Genomic DNA, 24,469 nt, shown 5'->3' with positions numbered 1-24,469 from the left:
TTAAAAAAAAAGTATATGAATTACACCTGCTAGGCAGTTAATAACTTATAAATAAAATTCTTTTGTAGAAACATTTGAACCACTGCTTTCTAACATGACACCTGCTAGTGTTTTAATATATAAGATATTCATTAAATAATTCAATGAATTCTAAAATCATACTATACATATTAATGAATAGTACAGCCCATGATTTAAAAGTGTCATTCCAAATTAAAGCTTTTGTGAACAGAAAGTAAACTTAGAATGCTATTTTTAAGTGAGGAAAATTTCCTATTGTAAGGTTTTTCATTTCTAAAACTAGTGGGAAAAGAGGAGCAAATTTAATAAAAAGGTAACTCCATGTGTTCTATATAGCAACAAATAACAATGAAGGAAAACAGTGGATTTTGTTGCTCCCAATCCTGCAATCCTAATGCCTATTAAAACAATATGAGGATTTCAACTTCGGACATTATCCTTCCTTTCTTCCTTCCTTCTTCTCCCTTCCCTTCCTTTTTCTGTCCCTTTCTTGCCCCCCTCCTCCTTTTTGACACAGGGTCTTGCTATGTGATCTAGGTTGGCACAAAACTCATTGGCTGTTTCAATGTGCCATCCATATCAGGATAAAAAAGTAAGTCATGCCGGGCGCTGGTGGCTCACACTTGTACCCACAGCTACTAAGGAGGCTGAAATCTGGGGATCACAGTACAAAGCCAGCCCAGGCAGGAAAGTCCATGAGACTCTTATCTCCAATTAACCACCAGAAAACGAAAGTGGCACTGTGGCTCAAGTGGTACAGCATTTGCCTTGAGCTGAAGAGCAGAGGGACAGCATCCAGGCCCAGAGTTCAAGCCCCACAACCAACAAAAATTTAAGAAAAGTAAGTCATTATTATACTGTCATATCCAGTGATAGTGGACCAAAGGAAATGTTTCACTGTTTCAACAGTGAAAGACACAGAGTGGATAGATAGAGGCAGAATGGATAAAAATCTTGTCACGTAGGAAGGTTTTTGCTTGAGACTTTTAGCTAAATTGCTCTTTAACTCCTAAGTCACTCTAGTACTCAAGATGGCCCTTTTCAGATTTGGGTGTCACTGCTCTTCCCAAGACTACTTCAGGATTGCCTTTACGATTTGTTTTATCTGAAAAGCAAACAGGGTTGGGAATGTGGCTTAGTGGTAGAGTGCTTACCTAACATACATGAAGCCCTGGGTTCAATTCCTCAGGACTACATAAACAGAAAAAGCCAGAAGTGACGCTATGGCTCAAGCAGTAGAGTGCTAGCCTTGAGCAAAAGAAGCTCAGGGACAATGCCCAGGCCCTGAGTTCAAGCCCCAGGAATGGCAAAACACACAAACAAAAAACAAACAAACAAATGAAAAATACAGGACTAATCTATGATTCAAATGGTAGTGTTTGCCTGTCAAGCACAGTCCCTAAATGCAATCCCTAGTGGTCAAACAGAAGGTGATTGATCCTTATAAGGACATACAAAAGTAATATTTAATGTTGAAGCATTATACAATTTACCTTTCAATCAATCCAACACAATGTCTACATATACATTTGTACTCTAGCCATTGTTATCTTCTAATTTTGTTAATGTGGGTTATGATAACATTAAAAATGAATTCATTTTATTTGGTTGGTTCAGATAATGAAAGAAATTACACTGTAGACATACATGTATAAACATTAAAAATGAATTCATTTAGTTGGTACAGATAATAAAAGAAATTACTCCATAGACATACATACACAAAATAAATGTGTACTTATAATAGAATGGGTATCATTCTTGATAAGCCACCTGCTTAAACTTCAAACACAAATTTAGGTACCACCTCTAACATGACACAAACCTCTCAAGGTCAATAACTTAATTAGTAAAGCCAAGAACAGTCTCTTAATTTGTATCTTATAGATACAAAACCTAATTTGTTAGTTTAAAAAAGACACTGAAGAATCCTGTATTATCTACATTCTATATTAGCTTAATGTAATTTTGCAAATGTCTAATAAGCTTATATTTTCATTAGATCAAATTACATTCCAGTTACTGAACTAATAATACAACTTGTTTTAGATAGTAAATCTTCAAAAGTTAGTGACACAGTTCATAGAACTACACTGAGAATCTAATAACCTGAGATCAGCACAAATTTTTTGGAATGCTTTCACTCTTACAAAGGAAACTTTGTAATTTCAGTCTGAAATACTCTGTAGTCATCATTTTCCTTTGCACATAGTCTCACTAATAGAAATCTGAATCATAGTATTAGTCTCGTTAAGATTTGTCAATTGTATTGAACCTATATAATCACCATTGCTTTTACTTTCAACAGCTAATGCTCTGGGTCTTAATCAAAAACTTGGTGCTTCCCATTTAAATAGCTCTAGGACTACACAGTATTATTTTACTATTTACAGAAAAAGAGACTCAATAAGTTATTTCCCTAATACTTGAGTACCTGCTAAAATTGAGAAAGGAACAGTCTTCCTAACTTTTAACAAAGGAACTTTTAAGACAGGAACAAGTTGGTAAGTATAGCATAGCCTTTAACATGTCTTTTTAAACCAAAAGAAAAAGTAGGGATGAAACTATTTTAGAACTGGCAATGAACATAGCTTATATGATATCTTCAAAACCTTTATCAAACATTGTTCAAAGTAGGACTTGATACCTTGATAATTTTACTAAGTCTCCAGATTTGGCATTTGTAATTACAAACTAATTCTTCACATTCAGAGGTGTGTATGTGTGTGTGTGTGTGTGTATATGTGTATTTTGTGTGTGTGTGTGTATTGTGTGTGTGTATAATATATTGTAAACTACCAGAAACACACTACTGAAAACTTTTATTGAAATGCTAAATATTATATTTTGATTCTAAATTATGTTAAGAAATTTTAACCAGGAACCAGTGGCTCATAACTATAATCCTATTATCCAGGTCCCAGCCTAATCAAGGTTTGAGCCAGTCCAGGAAAAAAGTTAGAGGAACTCCATCTCCAATTCACTAGCAAAATGTCAGATTGAAGGCGGGGCTCAAATGTAGAGTGACAGTTGTGAGCAAACAAGATGAGAGTGCAAGGTCCTGTTCAAGCCCTGGTACTGGCATATACATACACACAAAAGGCATTTGAACTTCTCCCTTACATTTTTTGCTCACTAGGAAAACTCTCACTTTTAAAAAGCCCAAAGCCAGGAAGTCTCAGTTACTTGGAGAGAGAGAGAACGAGAGGTTTGAGGATAGCCTGGGCAAAAAAAGGGGCCAGACACCATTTCAACAAAAATGCTGAACATTGTGGTGTTGCCCCTTTTGTACTAGCTATGTGGAAGGACATAAGTAGAAGGATCAACTATTAAAAATAGGTAAATATGAATGCATGAACTATAAAATTTCTGTAAGGTTCTTTTGTTTTAGTCTCTTTCATTATTTGTGTACCCATTGTTGTATTGGGTAGAAGTATAACTATATAATGGCTTATACTGGTCAACATTTTAAAATATTTTACCAAATTTGAGATATAGGATGTTTGTTTATGATTTTCATCCTTTGTATTGACCTATGAATAAAGGAAAAGATGCCTTATCCTTTTCTACTGATCAGAGATATGTTAATTCATTTTCAAATGTAATTATTCAGAAGTATACAGTATTTTCAACAAATATAAACCAAATCAACCAAAGATAATGTTATGTTGATAGGTAAAGTTTTTGAATTGCTTAAGAATTTAATTTACTTTCATAGTTTTTCAGGATTTATCAAGAACATGTCTAGAATTAGTAGAGCTTAGCATTTCAGACAATAAAATACTACTTGATACAAAATATTCATTCTGATACTAGAACACTTAAATAAATTTAATGCTATTGATAATTGAATTATAGTACTCATATCCTTATAAAATTTGTGCATGGTTTCCCTCATCTGTGGTAGCTAGAATGTGCCTATATATCTATAAGTAAACACACTAGGTGATAAACAAAGGGTTACTAATGAATTAGCTGAAGTGTAAGAGACTTGATGGAGACTGCAAATAGTATAATTCTTTAAAAAGACAAAATCAAAGCCCAACGAAGTACCATGTAATGGGAACTTGCACAAGGGGAGGGGTAGAAGAACGAACAGGAAAGTGTATTCATAAACTATTTCAGTGAATGGCAACTCCTTTTTACAAGTACTTAAAATATTCAAAAACTATTCAAAAAAAGTATACTTATGTAATGTTGTATTACTAGCAAGCTAACTTTTATACCAACAGTAAAACTGATTATTAATCAATCTGATTACTATTAATAATCCTTCATTTTTTCCAAAGTATATTTTTATTGTCTTCATCTTTTTTCTTATTGGAAATTTCTTAGAGACTAGAACTACATAAACAGTTTAAGTAGATTTTTCTGTTTTGATCCTTTGTATTGCTATCGGAATAAAAACAATATTTAATAAACTATTTTTCTCATTTTTAGTAAGACCATAGAACTACTAGTTTTCCAGATGTCTTAAAGTTGTATTCTAGTTTTATGCCTAATAATAACACAAATGTATTTTCAGTCTTAATCTATTAACAGGGAAGCAAGTAAACCTCCCATTATTTAATATAAGCCATTGTACTATTTGACATTAGCACAGCTAGTCATGGCAATGTTAATGGAAATAGAAAAAGTATACTTACTCAGTTATAAATTCAGGGTTTGTAAAGTTGAGGTTGGTTAAATGACCTTCAAGTTTAGAAGACTCATGCATGTTTAAGGCTGGAGTGGTCTTAGTGGTGAGTACCGCTCTTTTTTCATCTTTTTCAAGTGCTTTTCTTTTCCCACCATTTTGGAAATATTCTCTGCATACACTACAAGTCAAAATAAAGTTGCATTTAAAAGTACTGGCTAGGATGATAAAATATGAAGAAGAAATTTCAAATTAGTCTTGTTTTTAAAATGTCAAATAACAAGTTTGAGTACCATGTAGCACATATATATTGTTAAAAATACTACACAACATAGAATAGGAAATTAAATTCATTAAAAATTGTTTTTAGGCAAGCAGAACAAGGATGTGAGGAACAATGTCTATTCCTCTCACATATATTCAGGATACCATTAGTTAAACTTTAGCTTTTCTTAGATTCTATTATGTATGATTTCTTTTACTTATTCTAATGCAATTTTAACTAGAATTATACATGAGTTAAAATTAATTCATCATTAATCCAGTATTAAGTACATAGGTAAAAAAAAAAAATCAAGAAGCCACCCCTCAAGCAGTTCAGACTTGTGAAGGAGACAAATAATTATCTAACAGAGTAAACAAAATACAACTGAGAGAAAAAAAAATGTGTTTATATTTGTGAAATACTTAATCCTATCTAAAATTACTAGTGAGTTTATGATAGAAACAAAGTAGGAATGACTCAGGCCAAGGAATAATATTAGTTAAGGAGGGAAGAGCTTTCCAGGTGGATGATATCATAGGTAAAGGCATGGAAAAGAAGGAGAGTGGACCTTGCAGCTAAGGTAGTATCAATCTATGCCAGGACAATGTTAAAAGACTATGTAGAAAATGGATGGCTGAATCCTTACAAAAGTGAAAAAAACTTGCAGACCGACCTACCTTCCTTCCCTCCTTCCCTTCCTTCTCTTCCTTCCCTCCTTCCCTTCCTTTCCTCCCTCCCTTCCTTCCTTCCTTTCCATCCTTCCTTCCTTCCCTCCCTCCCTCCTTCCTTCCTTCCTTCCTTCCTTCCTCTCCCCATCTCTCCTCTTTCTTTTTTGATAGAAGGGTAGGTATGAGACTTAATTTAAGCTCAGGGCCCTAGCTCTTAATCTGTTGTTTGTAAACTAGAAAACCAGAAAAATAAGTAGTGTACTCCTAGTCCAAATCCAAAGGCATGAGAACCAGTTAATTAAGTTCTAATCCAAGCCTGAAAGTTTAAAAACAGAAGCTTAAGTACCTCTGAGGGGCAGAGTGAAGAAGAGAGGAAGATTAAGAAGAAAAATGGGATTAGGGATTTCCCCCCCCCCTTTTTTTTTGTTTGATTCAGGCCATTAATAGATTGGAAGCTTCTCTCTCCTACTTGGAACACAGAACATGTGGCTCCAGTGGCAGGAGTACCACCAGTGAGCAAAGAGCTGCGTGAGAGTCTGAGGTCTTAAGTTCAAGCCCCAGTTCTGGCTCGCAGTTTTTCTATATTTTCTTGAACAGAAAGTATCACTATAACCGATATAATATTTACATTAAGGCTGAAATCATGAACGAAAGACCTGATAAACTGGGATTCATTAAAATTATTTTTTTCTGTTATATGAAGATACTGTCAAGGGAATGAAATTAAAAAAAATGTAAGACATTCATGATTTAAAAAAACTTACCTAAAATATACAGAGAACTCTTAAAATAAGAAAACCACCCAGTAAAAAAATAGACAAAGAAGTGGACACAGGTGGCTCACATCCGTAATGCTAGTTATTCAAGAAGTTGAGATCTGAGGATTATGGTAAGAAACCAGCCCAGGTGGGAAAGTTTGTAAGAGTCTTCTCTGCAATTAACCACCAAAAGAAAGCTGTAAGTGGAGCTGTGGCTCAAGTGGTAGAGCACCAGCATTGAGCCAAAAAGCTCAGGGACAGTGCCCAGGCCCTGAGTTCCAAGCTCCAGCATCAGCCAGCACACAGTCACACACACAAAAAAAAGACATGGAGACCTAAACAGACAACTCACCAAAGATGTAGAGATGTCAAACAAGAATATGTTGCTTCTCATATGCTGTTAGGAAAGGCAAGTTAAAACAATAAAATATCTATCTATCTATCTAACTTGGAAGGGTCAAAATATAGAACACTAACAGTAAATGTGTCAAAGCAAAAGAAATGTTCATTCATAGTTGGTGGGAATATAAAATAGCACAACTACTTTGGAAGATTCTTTCTTACAAAGTTGAATTTAGTGTTACTATATTATTCAACAATTAATTAGGTCCTTGGTATCTATCCAAAAGAACTGAAAACTTATGTCAACATAATTGCTTATGGTAGTTTTAATCATAATTACTAAATTTGCAAGCAATCAATATTCCCATTCATGGGTGGATGGATACAGTCCCATATCCAGACAATGGAATATAGTGGTAAAAAGAAAAAAGCTATCAAGCAATGAAAAGATATGGCCTTAAATGTATACTACCTAAGTGAAAAACAAGCTAATCTCAAAGGCTACACAATGTAGGATTCCAACTAAATGAAATCTAGAAATCATTCCAGAAATAAAAAACTGAATAAAGTAAAAAGGTCAGTGGTTGCTGGGACAGCAGAAATGAACAGATGGAGATGATAAACAGAGGGTTTTTAGGGCAGAGAAATAATTCTGTATGATACAATAATGTATGATACAATAATTCTGTATGATACAATAATGGCACATACATAGTACTGAATAATTTTAAAGCTCTAAAATGTATAACATCATGAGCCAACCTAATAGAAATAATGGATTTTGGTAACAATATGTCATTGTAGGTTCCACAATTCTAACAAAGTATATACCTCTGATAAAGACTTCTATTCTAGGGGATAGGGTAATGGGTGAAACAAGAAGGAAAAAGCTGTTAAAAGACATCTTTTAAAAAATATTTATAGCAAATAAGGGAAACCATGGGACCTATATTTCTTTGGGCCTGGCTTACTTCACTTACTAAAAAGTCAAAAGCTTTGTACATATGACAATATAAGATGATGTTAAGTGAAATGAACCCCAAGATAGGGACACAACTTGTTTTTAATTTCTTGCTATTGTTGTTAATGTATCTAAAATGTACTATGTGCTTTTTTCTTTGTTTGTTCTGTCCCCATGATATAAACGGTTTTCATTGTATTTGACATGTACTCTGCATCTTGTATATACATTTTTCTAATTTGGGGAGGGGAAGGGAAATAACAAAATACTGAAACAAGGATACAGATTGACCCATTGAAATAATGAGATATACAAGACACTATGTTGCAAACGAACTTTACAACTTGGGGGGAAGGAGGGAAGTTGGGGAGGTGGAGAGGAAAAGGACATTAGGGGAAAAACAAAGGAGGAGGCAACAATACTTGATAGGAAATGTATTCATTACCTTACTCATGTAACTGTAACCCCTCTTTACACTATTTTTACAATAAAAAAATTATAGTTTCCTGCTTGGGTACAATTATATATAGCATTAGATTTGAGTTTTTTGAGAACCATTAAAAACCAAAAACATTATTTCATAAAATCACTCACCTACAACACCATTCAATGCGACCTTCGCCCTCACAAGTTTTTGCCCAATGATTATCTGCCAAGTTTTTCATTGCAACAGCATATTCACAAAGTGTTTCCTCATCTTCACAGTGTTCGCGCCAGATCTTATCAAAATCTCCCACTGCAAACAAACCAAAAAAGTAAGTTAAAATTTTAAATTGTATAATCTAATTATTTTTAAAATACTTTCAAAATAAGTAAAAGAAAAATCATAAACTAAAATAGTATTCAAATTTTTATGCATTCCCTTTTTTTGTGTGGGGGGGCTGTATTGGGCTTTGAACTCAAGTCCTCATGCTTCCTAGGTACATGCTGTACCTCAGAGTTACAATTCCAGCCCAGATGCTTTAAGGTTTCAACATTTAAAAAGTTCCTTTCTATACCTGACACCAGTGGCTCACGTCTATAATCCTAGTTACTCAAAAGGCTGAGATCTGAAGATTGCAGTTTGAAGTTATCCAGGGCAGGAAAGTCTGTGAGGTGCTTATCTCAAATTAACTATCAAAAAGCCAGAAGCAGAGCTGTGGCTCCAGTGGTACAGTGCTAGCTTTTAGCAAAAGAAGCTCCAAAACAGCACTGGGCCCTGAGTTTAAACTCTAGGACTGGTACAAAAAAAAAAAAAAAGGAAAGAAAAAGAAATTACCTTTCTGGAAACGGATACATTATTTTAATTTTGACAATATGATAGTCAAATAAATTTTAGCATTTTAAACAGATGGATTTGTAAAGCTGAACATAATAAAATATAAATAGATATGCAAGAGTTTTCAGTTTGTAAAGTGGTAACGATTCCAGACAATTTGGACTGGGCATTCAAGCATAAATTTTCTTGCTACCACTGGGCAATATGAATTTGCAAGAGAAGAGCAGAAATAGCTAAGCATGTTTCTTGACTATTATCTTCTTGGATCTCTACATATTACAAGCTCCCTATAATAAAGAGGAGTTGGTCAGGAGATGACAATGTATATTACCAAACAAGTAAATATTTTTATTTATATACACAGGTACTTTAAAGAATACTGTACGTTAAAAAATTATACTCCTAGGGCAAACAAATTTCTTGGAAAAAACAATCATGCAAACCTCTCCAAAATCTTGAGCTTATGTTCTGAATTAAGACTCTAAGTTGACAATATTATTTATTCAGTAACTACTTTTTATTTGTTTATTTGGGGAAATACTGGGGTTTTGAGTCAGGATAGTACTTCAGTTTGAACCTAAGGCTTTCCACTTGATAAGACAGATATTTGGCCACTGAACCATACTCTCAGCCCCTCCTGTTTTTCACTCTGTATTTGATGCCAGCTGAGGGAAGAAAAGTCTAAAACTGTCTATCTCCAATTAACCAGTAAAAAGTGTGCAGGTAGGATGATTCAAGTGTTAGAGCACTACCTGTGAGCAAAACAATTGAACTAAGGGCATGAAATCCAGAGTTCAAGCACTGGTATTGACAAAACCAACCAATCAACAAACAAAAGAATAAATCAGGAACTAAAACATCTTCAAGTCCACCCAAAGATCTACTGAATACACTATAAGAAATATTTAAGCATTTAAGCTAAATCAAAGTTTTCAATTAATAATTATGATATATTTTAATACCATAGCATTTGTGAATGACAAAATCATTGTGATTAATGACATTTTTTTCTTATCCATTCCTACAAGCACCCTAAAAAAATCCAATGCATCCAAAAGGACAAAGTACACATCTCACTTTGCTACACAATAAAGAATCCAAACATTAGTTTTAGGAAGCATCATTATATCCTGATATCTAACTTGAAATTAATAGTTAACAAGCATTTATGGCCAAACTAAAAGAATTAGAGAAGAAATCATCAATGTTTTATTCAAATACATAGCATAATAATCAACTTAAAGCTCTGTCTAGCCTAAAAGATAAAGTTGTCTAGTTGTCTGACAGAATTCTAGGACAACACTTGTTTTACTAGAACTTATATTTCTTATATTACCTTTACATTTATGAAAACCTATTGTAAAAGATAAATACATAATTTTTAATATTAGTGATTTGCCAAAACAAGTTCAATATGGAAATCATGGACCAAATTATCTGGAATCTGGATACCATAACTACTGCCATGTCACTTTCACAAAATATGTCACAATTAAACAACAAACATCTATAAAAAAGAAATGCCTTATAAAAGATAATGTATTCAACTTCATAAAACAAATACCACTGGACATAATCCAAGCACAGCAGTTCTCAAGAGTAGATATATTGTCGAAATGAAAAAAAAAATCAAAGAAATAATCAGAGTTAAAGGACAGTATAGGTGGATGCTGGTGGCTCACACCTGTGTAATCCTAGCTTCTCAGGAAGCTAAAACTGAGGATCACAGTTCAAAGCCAGTCCAGGCAGGAAAGTCCATGAGACTTTCTGCCAAAAAAAAAAAAAAAAAAAGTCAGAAGTAGAGTGGTAAGGTAGTAGAGCACAATCCATGATCAAAAAAGCTAAAGGACAGTGTCTAGGCCCCGAGTTCAAGACCCAGGAGCAGCACACAGATGCACAAATGCACAGACACATACACGCTACCTTAAATAACTGGAAAGATTTTTTTTATTTAAAATACAATTTTCAATTTTTGAGCTTTGGCTCAAGTGGTAGAGTGCTAGCCCTGTGTAAAAAATGCTCTGGGTTAGCCTCTCACTCCTAAGTTCAGGCCCCAAGAAGGGAACCAAAAACAAAGAAGAAAAGACACTGTAGATGAAAAGACACTATAGACTTGACAGAATATTCCACCAAACATCTGCAGATTATATATTATTCCCATCAGCCAACAGAACTTTCTCCAAAATAGATATTATGACATAAAACAAATACAAGAAAATTAGAATGACTTAATACATTCATAAGATCATAATGAAATAAAATTAGAAATCAACAGCAAGAAAAACCACACAAAATATCACTCCTAGAGATTAAACAATATACTTTTTAATGATCTGTGGGTTATTGAACAGGCTGGAGAAGTTTCAAAATTCCTAGTATCAAATTAAAACACAAAATAACAAGCCCTGTTGGATACAATGGAAGTGGTTCTAAGAGGGATGTTTATATTCACAAATGCCTGCATTAAAAAAAAAAATCAGAAATATCTCCAAGTTTTAGAAAAATGAGAACAAGCCAATCAAAAAGGTAGTAGAAGGAAATGATAAAGAACAAAGGTGAAATTAATGAAATGAAAACTAAGAAAATATAAAGGGTCAGTGAAACAACACTTGGTTCTTTGAAAGGATAAATACCACTGACAAAGTCTTATTTAATCAAAGCCTAAGAAAACAGAAAAAAGATGTAAATTAATGAAGTGAGAGGTGAAAGCAGATGTCACAACAGACATCACTGAAATACACAGGATCATTAGGCAACATTTTAAAAACTTATGCTCAAGTGCATTGGAAAAACTAGAAGAAACAATTTTCTAGATATATATAACCAAACAAAATTGAAGCAAGAAGGTGAAAACTTAATCAGAACATTAATGAGCAATGAGATTAAAATAATAATTTAAAAATCTCTCAACAAAGAAAAACCTAGTACTGGAAGATTTACTGCTGAATTCTGTCAGGCTTTAAAAAAAAGGACGGACACACACACACACACACACACACACACACACACACACACACACACACACACACACACACACACACACACACACACACACACACCAAGTTTCTTATGAAAACAGAGGTAAAAACTAGTTACAAATCAAATTCAACACATTAAGAAGGCCATATTTGATACTGGAATGGATTCATTCTGGGAATGAATACCATATGTAATAAAGGTTACATATGATAGATCTACAGCCAACAAACAGTGAATTGTATGGTGAAAAAACAGAGCATTTTCTCTAAAATAAGGAAATATGCTGGTGCCATGATTCAAGTGTTGAAGTACCTGCCTAGCAAGTACGAAGTTCTGCATTCAAACCTAAGTGCTGCTATAGAAAACATGAAGAAAAAAAAAAAAAACCTAAACCAGAAATGAGACAAGGTTGTCCATTATCACCAGTCTTATTAGAAACTTAAGAGAATAAGGTAAGAGGAAGAAGTAAAGGGAATACAAGTAGGAAAGATAGAAGTCAAATTATGTGTTTGCTGATGTTATGATTACATATTTCAAAGACCTGAAAAAATAGCTTAGCATCAATACACTTCCATAATCCTAATCTTCAATCGGTAGAGGCAAGAGGATCATAAATTCAATGCCAGTCTGGGATACATAGAGAGATTCTGCCTCAAAATTATTGACAGACAAATATTCCACCAGAAGACTCTGATCAATAGCAGCAATATATTAGGATACAAAGTCAACATGTAAAAGTAAATAGCTTTTTTAAGCACCAACAATAAACTTACTGATAAAGAAGTCAGGAAACGGGGCTGGGAAGGTGGCTCAGTGGTAGAGCGCTTGCCTTGCATGCATGAGGCCCTAGGTTCGATTCCTCAGCACCACATAAGCAAAAAGGAAAAAAGCCGGAAGTGGTGCTGTGGCTCAAGTGGTAGAGCACTAGCCTTGAGCTGAAGGGCTGAGGGACAGCACCCAGGCCCAGAGTTCAGGCCCACGACCAGACCTCCCCCCCGACAAAAAAAAGAAGTCAGGAAACAAATGGACAGGATAATATTTCAACATAATAAAGGACTATCTGACAGGTTATATTAAAAATTATAAGACTATGATATCATAAATAATCAAAGACGTTAAAAACCTCTATAATGAAAACTATAAAGCAAGAAGTCACAGAAACACTATAAGGAACAAATCCCATGTTCATGGATCAGCCCAATGTAGTTTTTAAATGTCCACATTTCCTCACAGAATATGTATAAAAAGAAAACCTAAATTTCCTATGGAAATACAAAAGACACAAAATAATCCTGAAAAAATGTTGGAAATATCACAATACACAATACACAATTTTAAGTTACACTACATAATTTTTACATTCCAATATCCTCTAATATTTAGAAATACATTTGGAAGAATATAATTTTCTTAGTAACCCTATTATAATTCTTAGCCTTAGGGAGTATAATACAAAAGCAAAGAAAAGCAGCTTATTACGCATACATAAATCTGAGGCCAGTTTGAGGTGAGTATATGAGTACTTGGTAAGGTGTTAACATTCAAAAAATATAAAAGACCCATTCAACTCAATAACAAAAAAGCCAATACTTAACTTCACAATAAGCAAGAAACTATAATAGACATTTTCCTAAAGAAGACAGACAGAAGGTCAAAAGCACTTGAAAAGATCAAATCACTGATCATCAGGAAATGCAAATTAAAACCACAATGAGATGGCTATTACCAAAAAGACAAATGATAACAAGTGCTAAATATAGAGAAAACAAAACTCCAGGGCTGGAAGCATGACTCAAGGTATATAGTGTCTCCCTAACAACTACAGGCCCTGAATTCAAGCCCACAAACAAGAAATATCTTATGCTGTGCTGAGTCTGTAAACTATGTAGCCATTATATACTGCTAAGGGAATGGAGATCTTAACGTTCTCTGTCTCTCTCTTGTATGTGTGCGCACACTCACACACACACGTGTGTGCACACGCACGCGCACACACACAGTAACTATGGTCAAGTGATAGACGTTAATCAGTTTGATTGTGGTAATTATTACACAAGGTAAACTTGTATCAAAATACAATACTATCAACCTTAAATGCATACTAGTTTTCATTTGTTAACTTGCCTAAAAAAATATAGCATGTCCTGGCAGTTTAGCCTGTGAATCATGATACCAAAGAGTAATGGTGCACTACTAAGTTGTTAAACAGTGAAATTCAAAACAAAATAAACAGTATATAAATAAGGCTCTAAAAATGTGACATGAATTCATAATGACAAGAAATAAGTGGGCACATAGTAGAGATAGACTGCAAAGAAGCATAAAGAAATTTTGAGAGTAGCAGAAATATATTGTACCTTGATTGTGATGATTTCAAAGGTATATAACTATTAAACAAACCCATGGAGATATATATGTATACATATATATATTTAATTAAATAGATGTGGTCTATTTCTATGAATTAAATGATAATACGCAAAGCCAGGCATGATGGTAAAACTTGCTATAATATCAACCTGTAATACCAGCTACTTGGAATTGGAGACAGGATTGGGCCATTTATTTTTTAAACACACACTATTCCTGGGGCTTGAACTCAGGTCTTGGACTGTTTCTCAGCTTTTTTGATCAAGGCAACCACTTTACCACTTGAGTCACGTCTCCACTTCCAGCTTGTGTGTGTGTGTGTGTGTGCATGCGTGCGCCCCTGGTTACTAGGAAATAAGAGTTTCATGGATTTTCCTGCCCAGGCTGGCTTCAAACTGCGATCCTCTTGAGCAGCTAGCATTACAAGCATGAGCCACTAGTGTATGGCTAGGATTATGCTTTGGTGAGACTGGTCTGAGGGATATTAGATTAACACCCTATCTGAAAAAATAAGGAAATAAAATCAAAATAAAAAGTAAAAGATGTGGTTCAAGTGATCAAGTTTTCGTTTCCCTCTGTAGCCAAACATTAAAAAAAATGAGCATGGTAAATGTTATAAAATAAAAAAAATTGTATCTGGTTATCTTAAGTCTTAAACTTTAAGTTTAGAACAATTATTTGATCTTTACTTAGGACTACTATCAAATATTAGCTATAAAATGCTTTATCTCTAGGTGACCAGATTACCAAAGTCAAGTTCAAAGAACTTTCAAAGGTCATTTTCTCTAACGTAAGTATAGAAACTCATGAGTAAGTGGAAACAAGTTCAAGACATTCAAACAGTTATTCCAAGACATTAAAACAGAAACAGTGTTCAAAGTTATGCTCCTAATTCCTTGCATCTTTTCATGAGTTTTAACTTTATGAACATTCAGGGATATCAACAAAGGTTTGTAGCAGAACAAAGTACAGTAAGTATACTAACCACAAATAAGTAGACTTTTGTCAGTCAAATGCAGTTATTTAATCTTTGTAACTGCATTATTTGTTAGTTTTCTGGCAATGGTTCTCACCTCCAGTTGCCAAGTCTGGATGCACACTGGAATCACCCAGAGATTTCCTTTAATTGATCTGGAGTGGGAGCTGGTCATTTATTCTAATGCTTCCCAGATGATTTTACTATACATTCATGGCTCAAAGCCAACTAGTCTAAGGCAAGACTATAAACTCTAATGTCTAGTGAAATTCTACTGAGACTTAAGGCAAAGTACAAATTTAATTAAAAAACAAAATGATGCATAGAATACACAGTATCTACAAACACAATTTGGCTCATGGTATAGCTTCATGGAGCAGTCTTTAATTATAAACATATTTATGATGAAAAAGAATTAATCCAAAACACGAAAGCCTTTAAAAATATCCTGTGAGAAGAAATAATTTCAGAAAAGTCAGGACTGATATGTCAATGTGTTACTATTTTGTGAAAATTAATTTTATAAATTTGTATATGACCACACAGAATTGCCTGTGTAGTATTCATACTGAACTTTCTAACTTAATTTTTATAAACAGACAAATTTCTGTTGTAAGTGAAAATTGGGAATATGGAGCCAACCCTTTTTAAATGTATGGTGACTAGACATGCATTCTAAACAACCCCTGAAATGAGCATCAGTGTCACTAAATTCAAGGGAGTATAACCAGTACAGTTTAGATCAGTGGTTCTCAGATGTTGGATTTTGTTACCAGTATAAAATTTAACCTCCAAAATTTAGGAGGTTAATGTTGGCTAGGAAATTTTAATCTGTAAATTTAGGGTGTAAAATATATATGTAAACATAGGCAAATTCTCCAAACTATTACCTTATATGTAGGAGCCAATGGGTAACAAAAGAGAAAAACAGCAGACTAAAAAAAGAAATGATTTCACTGTACTCAGTAAAATAAATACAAGCAGATTCATCATGAAATTAACAAATCTTAAAGACAATTACTTTACAATATTTATACTTTGTTATTCACATATAAAAACTAAGTAATGTTGAGATTAACTTGTATCACTACTAAAAGTATATGATAAAACAAAATTTAAGAAGATATGAACATAAATTCAGTTGAAACTATTTGTATAAAAAAACTAACTTTAAAAAGAATATAAAAATTAGGGGGCTGGGAAGGTAGCTCAGTGGTAGAACGCTTGCCTTGCATGCCTGAGGCCCTGGGTTCGATTCCTCAGCACCACATAAGCAAAAAGAAAAAAGCTGGAAGTAGTGCTGTGGCTCAAGTGGTAGAGCGCTAGCCTTGAGCTGAAGAGCTGAGGGATAGCGTCCAGGCCCAGAGTTCAGGGCCCACGACCGGACCAAAAAAAAAAAAAGAATATAAAAATTAATAAACCACAACTATCTGAACATATTTATATTAACTTCTCTATCTCCAGAATAACAAGCAGAAAGTCAGGCTGGAGGTGTGACTTGATTGCCAGCATACAAGCCGAGCATGTAAGCCTAGCAAGCATTAAACCATGAGTTCCAATCCCACTACAGCCAGAAAAAAACAGAAACTTTAAAAAATAACTATTTACATGCACAGTGTTCTTTAAAAACAAGTAACTCAGGTGGGGTCTGATGGCTCACCTCTCTAATCCTATATAGTCAGGAGGCTGAAATCTGATGATCTGGGTTTGAAAAATCTGAGAGGCTCTATCTCCAATTAACCAGTAAAAGAGCTGGACTGGAGATGTGGTTTAAGTGATAAAACATCAGCTATGAGCAAAAAAGTTGAGTGGGAGCACAATGCCATGAGTTCAAGCCCTAGTGAGAGGACAAAAACCAAACAGAAAACTCTACACAGTAGTATACAGGAATACTTAGTATTGAAAAATCACTAACTCAGTCATTTCAATGTACAAAAAAAGTATGCTATGTATGTATGCTTTATTTCTGTATAGTATTAGAAAATTATTTAATTTTATATACTTTTATCTTTATTATCTTTCGTTATGTAAGTTATGTATTTCAAAAGCACATACAAGTAAGCAATGAATAAGAAATACAGTCAGAACTTTCAAGACAAGCACATTCTTTAGCATCAAAGAGGCTTATTTGCTAAAAAACAAAAAGACCAAAAAAAACCTTAGTTTGGCACTTTTTCAAATACTAGTTAGTTCTGTTATCACCTGTCTGAGATTCATACAAGAGGGAATTAAATTTGCAGATTCCTAGGTTCTAATCTCGATTCATGGGGCTGCTTTATGGGCATCCAGGTATTGACATTTTAAGAATCACCATGGGATTGTGCCACAGTAAAGCACAAAAAAAAAACACTGAAGGCTATAAACATGATATACACATAATATCCATAAAAACACTGCACTTAAGACAAAAAGTGGGAATCTTTCAGAATCAACACAAAACTACTTATGTAATAATAGTAGTAATTTTGAATTTCCTTGAGTACTTTTGGTTGTCCTTTTGAGCACATTTATAATAAATGAAGCTTTAACAGGGTACAATTCTACTATTATGTTAACATCCAGGACAAAAGAAACTTGAATCTCTGCAAGTATCCCCTTGTGTTCTGCGAAAACTCTTACCTCTTCCTTTTAACCCCTAATTACCAGTGTCTTTGAAGGATCTCTCCTCAGTTACACATTACTCCACTTGGTAGCTCACCTGACCTCAAAGTCTGAACCCCTTGTATAGGGCTTCGAATTCTAAATCTTCAAAGAATATAATCCAAACTAAATCACTGTCTGCATCCATCAGGTAACAAGCCTATCTGTTCTCCTCACACATACAGTATTCAAAAACCATTTCCAAACTGAATGCTATGATTCACATTTTTCAGGTCAAGAAATCTTTACATTCTTTTTGTCTCTTCTCCTTTACTTTCACTGAAACTGTTTATTCTCACCTTCAATATGTTTGTTATTTTTCTGTTTTCATGATCATTGCTGCTATTTATGTCATTATCAACTCTAAATCAGATTAGTATAGCTATCGCCTAACCAAACTTTTCTTCTGGATTCCTTCCTAATGCAGCTTATAGAAATTTATTTTAGTGTTTTTCTTAACTACTTTGTCCAGGGTATACTCTACGGGGCTTTTAAATGCCTGTATTCTACTGTTCCTAAGAATCAAGGCTAAGAATCACGTTTCATCTTTCCCTAAGATAATCAAGGAAACTATAGCAATAGTTTTGATTTTTAGTATATCTGAAATATAAAAAGACCCTAAAATGACACCGAAAGGACCAACAGTAATAAAACTAAACAGGTAACATACTTTACACATCCATGTGTTCTTTTATGAATTGACTGCATCAATGCTCCTTTATCTTTTAGTGTTATTAATTATTAAGATGTTTTTTGTTTTTATTTTCCCCTGCTGGAATTAAAGTTCAGTTTCCTAAGGCAAAGAAAGTTAAAGGGACTTTCTGTGGAAAGTCATTACCTTACTTTCTCTGCTGATCTAGCAAAGATTCTATCAAAAAGTCTTTCAGATTCTGGATCAGAATATGTGTGATTGGGAAAAAAACAAAATCTCACTTGAAGAGTAAGACAAGGAGAATCTGTTTAGTTTCTTGGGGGTCAAGGAATTGAACAATATTAAAACAACAGTAATGAAGGGCCCTTAGTGAAGTTAAAAAAAAGTTCAGATAAAAAGTCTGTGATCCTAATTTAAAAATGTTCAAAACTGTTTCAGGAAAAATGCCCATGTTTTACTCATTTTATAATTTTGGATTTAGGTTAATATTATTCTTAATTTAAAGGTTTCCACTTCTCCCCACAATTCCTTTGCTTCAGATCTTTGGTAAGAATATTCAACTCCAACTGTTTTTTTTCAGCCTACCTTTAATATTGCTTTAGAATTTAATATTGCTTTTGTCTCAAAACTATGTAGAAGAATCTGCATAATCAATAAGCAGTTATCATCTAAAGTAGATTGTGTTTTTACAACTGTTATCCTTGTTTCATCAGTTTTTTTCTGGACTTAGTCTACAGAGCCAAGTTATCCTGCATTCTCCATTTCTGTTTCCATATCAGTAATCTTTTCTATTTAACTACTGCTTATAGAGTATTTTAATTGTTACCGACAGTGATTTTCTTTTCCTCCAAGACTGAGTACTGAACTCAAGACCTAGTACTCATTTTTTATTGTGGTTATTTTTTGTTGTTGCTTTTGTGCCAGTCTAGGGGTTGAAGTCAGGGTCTGGGTGCTATCCCTGAACTTTTTCTTGAGCATAGTTCCACTTCCAGACTTTCCTGTCCCATCTGGCTTTGAACCACACCCCTCAGATCTCAGCCTCCTGAGTAGCTAGGATTACAGGCATGAGCCCCTATCACCAGCTGACATGGTTATTTTTAGAGGTAGGGTCTAGCTTTATGCCCAGGGATAGCATGAGCTTTCTTCTTCATATTTGTGCTTCCGTGTGTTGCTAGAGTTGACAGTCATCCACCACTGGACCCAGATGTTGGTCAAGATAGAGCTTCATGGTGAACATTTATACCTCATCTGGCCTTAAACTATTTGCTGTTCAAGTGCAAGCCTACTATCACTATCTATACAAAGACTAGGTAGGATAAACATACTGGGACAATGTGGAAAAATTCTTGTAACTGCATGAGCAGTTATAACTGTATGCTTTCTCTTTCTTCCGCAATGTATATTTTTTTTACTATCTCTTCTCCCAAATTACAGGTAGGTGTCCTTTTCCCTAACCCAAATTCTAGGGCTACTTTCTGCTTTCCATTTTTCCTTGCACTGAAACACTGAGAATCACCAGTATTTGGATTTTCATTTTTTTTAGGCCCTTAAAGGAAAATAATTAGTTTAGATAAATCTTGCTAACCAATTTCAAGATCCTATTGATAAGAATTCTGGAAATTGTAAATCTGAAGTAGAATGTGGGAATTTTCCAAAAGGTATATACAGGAACATGCTGAACAGCCATGTTGGGAATCATTGGTAAAAACTAGGGATCCTTTCAGTCATACGTTCCAAAATTCTAAGCTAGCATTTTCAGTCAAAAAAAAAAAAGATATAAAAGAAATATAGTTTGCACAGTTACACATAGTACAGGCCAGATATATAATTGATTAAATAGCTCTGTGAAGGTTGATCTAGAACATCAGCACCATTTAAACTATGGAAACAGCTGACTTAGAAAAAGTTATAAAGTGCATCTACGGGCTTGGAGCCATCAGTATCCAAATACCAAGTCCTTAAAACATTAAAAATTAGTTCTTTGGGATTATGTGCACAATCAGAGTGTTTCATAGAAAGCTGTTTTACAACTAAATTTAGGCCTATGCCAAAAATAAAGGTAGAAAGCATGCTCATCAAGATAGTTTATTTTGCTAGTTCACTAGTAGGGCCTTCTCTACCACCCCACCAAAGCCTAGAGAAGTCTAGATCATCAGTGGAATTCAGGGGCATTAAAATGGAGAATAGTCTCATTCAAATGTTTAAATTGCCAGAACTTAACCTATCCAGAAATACACTACATCATTCATTTTTAAATTCAATGTATCTGTTCTAGCTCTGGTAATTTCCAACTATCAATTCTTACAAGTAAGTGTTCAGTGGCTAATATTCCTGCTTAAATACATGCTTAAACATATGGGGCTAAGCAAGCATAAACAGCACTTGACTAGAAGATGACACATTAGTAGTGTGCTAATTTAAGTAGTACCTATTCACTTATGAATAAATGAATAATGAATAACAATGAAATTATTATAAAAGGGTAAAAATGGAAACTGAATTATATATTAGTCATTTCTTCCTTTAAAAAGATGCACTTAGTTAAATCTGTACAAAATAGCATAATAAACTGCCAGGAAGAGTGTCCATTTATTTCTTCGTTTCTCCAAACTTAAAAACATATAGTGAATGCGATTATGTAAGTGCATTCTTTGACTATCAAGAATGATGCAACTGTTACTATGGTAACTACTCATTTTATTGAATTATGGTTGAGGTTTAAAGCATTCTTTAAAAAAACAATTTTCAATTATGTTAACTATGCTTGACAAGTCTCTCCTATTGGAAACTATTAAACAATAACTATCAGCCATATTTGGGAGATGATTAAGAAGCCTCCATTAAAAGCTAAGCTTGAGTTGTCTAGGAAACAATACTTGGAATAGTTTTAAAAATGAAATGCATTGACTAAGTTCAAAGAAACAAAGACACTTAGTTTGAACTTTCCAGAGTAACTGAAGTGCATAAGTAACATGATACCACAAGTCTTTGTTCCTTCACCGTCACAATTTTGTTTACCACAAATTATTAACTAAACATAAGATAACACTAGAAGGCTGCTGACATTTTCCTACGTGCAATTAAGCTTAAATGAGAGCCGACTGAAAGTTAACTTACAATAATTTTTTAGAAGAAAATTCTCCTGAGCATATGAAAATACTGAGAATTTCCAGCATCGAAATCTCCAAAAAGGCTTATACTTAATATGACGTAGGATATCCATAGGCTTCAATAATCAACACTCCAGGCACAATCAAAAGTTGTTTTCACTGGCATCTATCTGGATCTTTAGGAGGTCTGGTGGCTAAAGTCTATTCAAAACTAAACAGATAGTATTTTAGTGATTGGTCCTGGTTCCTATATAAATGCTAAGATCAATCATGTGAAGGATCTGGGCTCTGGGGTGTGGGTCTGGCTGTACCCCCCACACCTCCCTTCCCTTTTCAACCAAGTTGAAGGACCATAGGCTACTAAAGGGCCTGCTGACTTCGCAGCCTTGGAAGCCAGAGGGAAGAAAGCTTCGGCACGGCCTGTCGAATGATGGACTAGGAGGAGGGTCTGAGCTGCCGTGGGGGGAAGGCAGCCACTGACCCGGCAAGCAGAGGGGGCGAGCAGCAGCTTCGCCCCAAACATGCATTTTACCTGTTTTCGCGTTTTACCTTCTCGAGCGACCCCCCCCCTTTCGTGTGTGTGTGTGCGTGTGCGCGCGCGCCTGTGTGTGCTGACAACACTCAGCATCCTGCAGCTACTTGGGACCTAGGCCCCGCACAGGCCCCGCTTCCCCGCCCCGCCCCCCCTCCGTGGGCCCGAGAAGAAAAGGGGGCGGGGGAGCTCGCTGTCGACGCCGACCGAGGGCTCGGACCCGGCCTCGCAGAGCCGCACAGGCCGGGGCCGACGTGCAGCTCCCTGAGGTTCCAATGGTGGCCTGTCGGGGAGGGGGGGGGAGAGGTGACAGGGGGCCGGGGTTGACCAGGCCTCCCCGCCCCCCGGGCCCGCTGCGCTGTTTACCTTCTCGATACTTCTTACGGAGCCGTCGGTGGACGCTCTTCACCACTCCGGAGAGCTTCTCCTGCTCCAGCTTCCGCTCCTGCTCCCGGGGCTGCGGAGCGCTCGGAGGCCCGGCCCCCTGTCCTCGAGCAGCGCCTCGGCCGACGGCTTCGGGCTCCATATCTCCGCCGCTGCCGCTGCCGCCGCCGCCGCCGCCCCTCAGGCCCCCGCAGACGCTCCCCTGACGGAGGAGGTGGGGATGGAGGAGGCAGCAGCGGAGGCAGCAGCCCGAGCCAGGCAGCGGAGCCAGAGCGACGGCCTCGAAGGCGGACCCTACTATAAATACGCAAGTTTGATTGGTGGATGCTGGAGGGCTGGGCGGAAACGGAAAAGGCTGAAAGCCAATAGAAGGAGAGCAGTGGCTGGGCACCAGGTTGTTTGGGAGGGCGAGCAGCTGGAGGGGGCGGGGTTCCAAGAGGAGACGGGAGCTCGGGCCTCCGAGTCTCTGCACACCCCTCCCCGGATTCTCTGCGCAGGCGCCGTGGTGCGGCCTGTGGGGATGCGGGGAGCTTCTTGCAGCTCGCAGTTTGCTAGGTTGTTTCATTCCGTCGCCCAGCCTTTTCCTCCCACTGTGGTTTATCACCTGGTGCAGCGGGATCAAGGCCTTCTATGAGACCTCTGCTGCACTTTATCACTCCCATGGAGGTTTCCCATGGCTAGATGCCCTTTAAAGATGACTTCACAGAGATTTGAAGACTTCCAGAGACCGAGGCTTACATGCTTTTCTTTGGTGCCAGGAGAGGTCAGGCTATGAAATCCTGATTTAGTTCACAGGCCAGCAACGGCTAATGCCTGCAGGACTGCTTGCTACTGGTGAAGAATACAGAAAATAGGGAAAGAGGTAAGGGTGTTTCAAGAAAAGCAATGGAAGATGGAGGACAGTTAGTAAACACACACAGCTGTCCTTAATAGCTCTTGCAATGGTTAAAGAAAGGCTTCCTTGCCTCAGAACTTAAGAGCTTTTAAAGTCCACACAGCTGACTGCCCTCACTTTAATTTAGAATCTGTGTAGCAGACAGGTTTGGCAACCTGCACTCCCTTCCTCCCCGCCCCCTCTCTCCTCTCTCCCCTCCCCTCCCCTCCCCCCCTTTTCTCTCTGTCTCCCACCCCCACCCCCTTCCAACCTGTTCTTCCTCCCCGCCCTTCTCTTCTCTCTCTCCCCTCCCCTCTATCTCCTCCCCTCTCTCTCCCCTCTTTTCCCCCTTCCCCCCTCCTTTCTCTTTCCTCTTCCACCCTCACCCCTCCTTCCCCTCTCTCTACTCTCTGTCTCTGCTTGGGCTTGGGAAGTTATGTCGCCTACTTGTGTTTCAGAAATTCAGAACACCGTTCTTCAGAGAGAGACTATTAGCTTCTAAAGTGGTATTGAGGGCCCAGGATTTTCACATATTCAACAGGTAGAAATTATGGGATGAATTTGTCACATTGTGGACTACCTCCACTTTACAGTTGTTGGTTCCATCATATTGTATGGAAATTGTTGCAATGAAAACGTCATATTATATATGTTAATGGTGCTTATATGATGTAACTGTTTTCTACACTAACTTCTGAATAAAAAAGATGCCCCCCCAAACAAGGCAGTTCCTTGCTGCCAGATCACAAGAGGAATATGGGGTGAAAGATGGCATCCCTATGAGCATTGTGAAGAGGCAGATCAAACGAGGAGACAGGGATGTATAAACTTCAAAAGGACTAATTATAATTACGAAGAGAAATTACAGGGCAGTGCTAGTAAAGTCCGAGGATGGTGGTCTTATTTGGGGGAGATTCATTTGGAAATAACAATGATATATCTCCTTTGGCTCTTTTAATATTTTAGATGTTATCAGATGCAAATGAAGGTGAAAATATTTGGTAAAAAGCATAAAGTGTTATTTGCATTGAGATTTTCACTCT

General features: G+C 36.2%; 1 protein-coding gene across 1 annotated transcript in view; it reads right to left on the bottom strand.

Moving 5' to 3' along the window:
• The window catches only part of LOC105988405 (chromosome unknown open reading frame, human C7orf60), a 35,752-nt gene extending 12,937 nt beyond the window's left edge, over window positions 1-22,815 (bottom strand). Inside the window, exons 1-3 of the mRNA XM_013020038.1 lie at window positions 22,535-22,815; window positions 8,246-8,387; window positions 4,668-4,838 (exon numbers count right to left, since the gene is read on the bottom strand). Of these exons, the coding sequence (XP_012875492.1) occupies window positions 4,668-4,838; window positions 8,246-8,387; window positions 22,535-22,694 (473 nt within the window). The 5' untranslated portion in view covers window positions 22,695-22,815. The remainder of the gene's footprint in view (window positions 1-4,667; window positions 4,839-8,245; window positions 8,388-22,534) is intronic.
• Window positions 22,816-24,469: the final 1,654 nt, after the last annotated feature.

The sequence above is a fragment of the Dipodomys ordii genome, unplaced genomic scaffold (assembly GCF_000151885.1).
Source record: "Dipodomys ordii isolate 6190 unplaced genomic scaffold, Dord_2.0 Scaffold48, whole genome shotgun sequence".
Lineage (NCBI taxonomy): Eukaryota > Metazoa > Chordata > Mammalia > Rodentia > Heteromyidae > Dipodomys > Dipodomys ordii.
This window is presented reverse-complemented; position numbering and strand designations above follow the sequence as displayed.